General features: G+C 52.4%; 1 protein-coding gene across 1 annotated transcript in view; it reads left to right on the plus strand.

The window, feature by feature from the left end:
- Positions 1 to 1,980, plus strand: part of CROCC (ciliary rootlet coiled-coil, rootletin) — a 42,152-nt gene that overhangs the window by 31,255 nt on the left and 8,917 nt on the right. The window contains exon 27 of the mRNA XM_012722084.1: positions 341 to 412. Within this exon, the coding sequence (XP_012577538.1) occupies positions 341 to 412 (72 nt within the window). The remainder of the gene's footprint in view (positions 1 to 340; positions 413 to 1,980) is intronic.

Consider the following 1,980-nt stretch of genomic DNA (forward strand, 5'->3'; position numbering starts at 1 on the left):
ATGTGGTCACCTCCGGGGCAGGCGGGAATCGAACTCATGCGGAAGTGGCTTTGGATTCTCAGTGCTGTGCTTTAACCCGCTGCGCCACCAGGGAGGGCCCTTTGTTCTGTTTTTTAATCGACTCTGCTTGATGTACATGGTTCCGCGCCCCTCCCTTTGCTTCCTTATGTTGAAGAAGGTAGAGAGTGCGCTTCTTAATGCCCCTGACTCCTTGGAGTCTTTGAACTTCTATCCTGCCCTCTCTCTGCTAGCATCCTGTCCTCCTCGGCCTCCAGTCCCCTTCAGCCTCCCGTCCCCAGCTCTGTATTAGGCCTGTGACCCAGACATTTTTCCCGGGCAGATCTGTACAGCCTGAGATTCTCCCAGCTTTCCTGCTCCAGCAGCCAGGTGGATGAGGCAGGGAATATCGGGGGTGAGGTGACTTTTGGGACCACAGTCTCCTGATTTGTCGGGCCTAGAAAATAATCAGCTCAGTGGTAAAACCGGAGGAAATTCACTCTGGAATACTGAGCTATGGCCTCTTCAGATCTACAGGTTTAACCTCACAATCCCATTCCTTCCTTCAGTTATTCAATGAAGCACCTACTATGTGCCAATTAAGTGCCTACTATGTGCCACAAAGCAAACTGATAAGCATTTCTGCCTTGTGGAGTTGATAGTCTAGGCATGGGAGTAGCAGACAATATAAATTAAATCTGGGCTGTCGTGGGTGGTAGTTAGGGCTGGAACATAGGTCAAAGGTCAGGGGACTTTAATGGCAGAATGTAAAATGCCGTAGCCATTGTGGGAAATAGTTCAGTTCTTTACAAAGCTAAATTTCGAGTTACCATCTGAGCCAACAGCTCCACCCCCAGGAACATGCCCCAAAGAATGGAAAGCTGGCATTCAGATTACACCCATAGTAGTAGTAGAAATAGGAGTAGTAACCTCATCTACTGTAAAGGTGGGAGCAACCCCAGTGTCCTGGGGAGATGACTGGCTGAACCACACGTAACATGTGGGTGCCAAAGAAATGCATGTGACAAAGAAAAACAGACTGCCACCCGCCTCACAGAGGCGCGGCCGGGGGAAAGATCACAAGCACTAGAGCAGAGAGAAGCCCAAGGGCTACCCCGGAAGTGACGTGCACCCCCCAAAGGTGCTCGTACTGATCTGAGCCAAGTACAGAGGTGGGCAAGTCCCTAGGGAGCGTGCGTGCTGGGGTGCGTGATGGGGGTGTCAGCCAGGGAGGAGGACCGGGGGCTCTGGGCTGGGGGCTTCGCTGTTCCTGCTGTCGCAGCGTGTTCTCTCTGCTCCCCACTCGTGCCCAACTTCCTGCTCATCCTCACAAGACAGGCGCTTCACCGAGCTTGCTGATGTGGCCATCACGTCTGCCCGCTGTTTTCAGCAGATTAACTACTATGTGCCTCAGACCAGGGCTTTTCTCCTTAGTGAGAGGCCCCTGCCTGACTAGACCTGGCTGACCAGCAAGAACTCTGGGTACCAAGACAGTAGCCCCCAGGCTACCAAGGAGGGCCAGGGATCCCACAATAGACATTATGTAAAGTGAAGTAATTGGTCACAGAAGGACAAAGAGTCTGAGTCCACTTAGGCAATTTCTAGAACCGACAAACTCTGAGACAGAGCAGACTAGATGCAGCCAGGCTGGGATGGGCCTGCTGCTTTGCAGCTAGAGTCTTGTTCGGGCTGGGTTGGTTTGCTAGGTTGCTGTAAGGACACACCACTGAGCTGCTCAGGCGATAGAAATTTCTGTCTCAATTCTGGGGACCTCCCAGAGAGATCATGGTGTCGACAGGATCTTGCTCCCCCTGAAGCCACCAGGCAAGGCTGTTCCAGGCTCTCTCCCAGCTTCTGCTGGTTCTTTGCCTTATGGCAGTGTAACCCCAGTCTTCACACGGCTGTGCCCACATCTCCCTTCCTCCTGGGACCCAGTCATATTGGAGAAGGGCCCACGTGCTTTTTCTTTCTTTTTTTTTTTTT

Source organism: Condylura cristata, unplaced genomic scaffold, assembly GCF_000260355.1.
Source record: "Condylura cristata isolate star-nosed mole 26May11 unplaced genomic scaffold, ConCri1.0 scaffold00008, whole genome shotgun sequence".
Taxonomy (NCBI): Eukaryota; Metazoa; Chordata; class Mammalia; order Eulipotyphla; family Talpidae; genus Condylura; species Condylura cristata.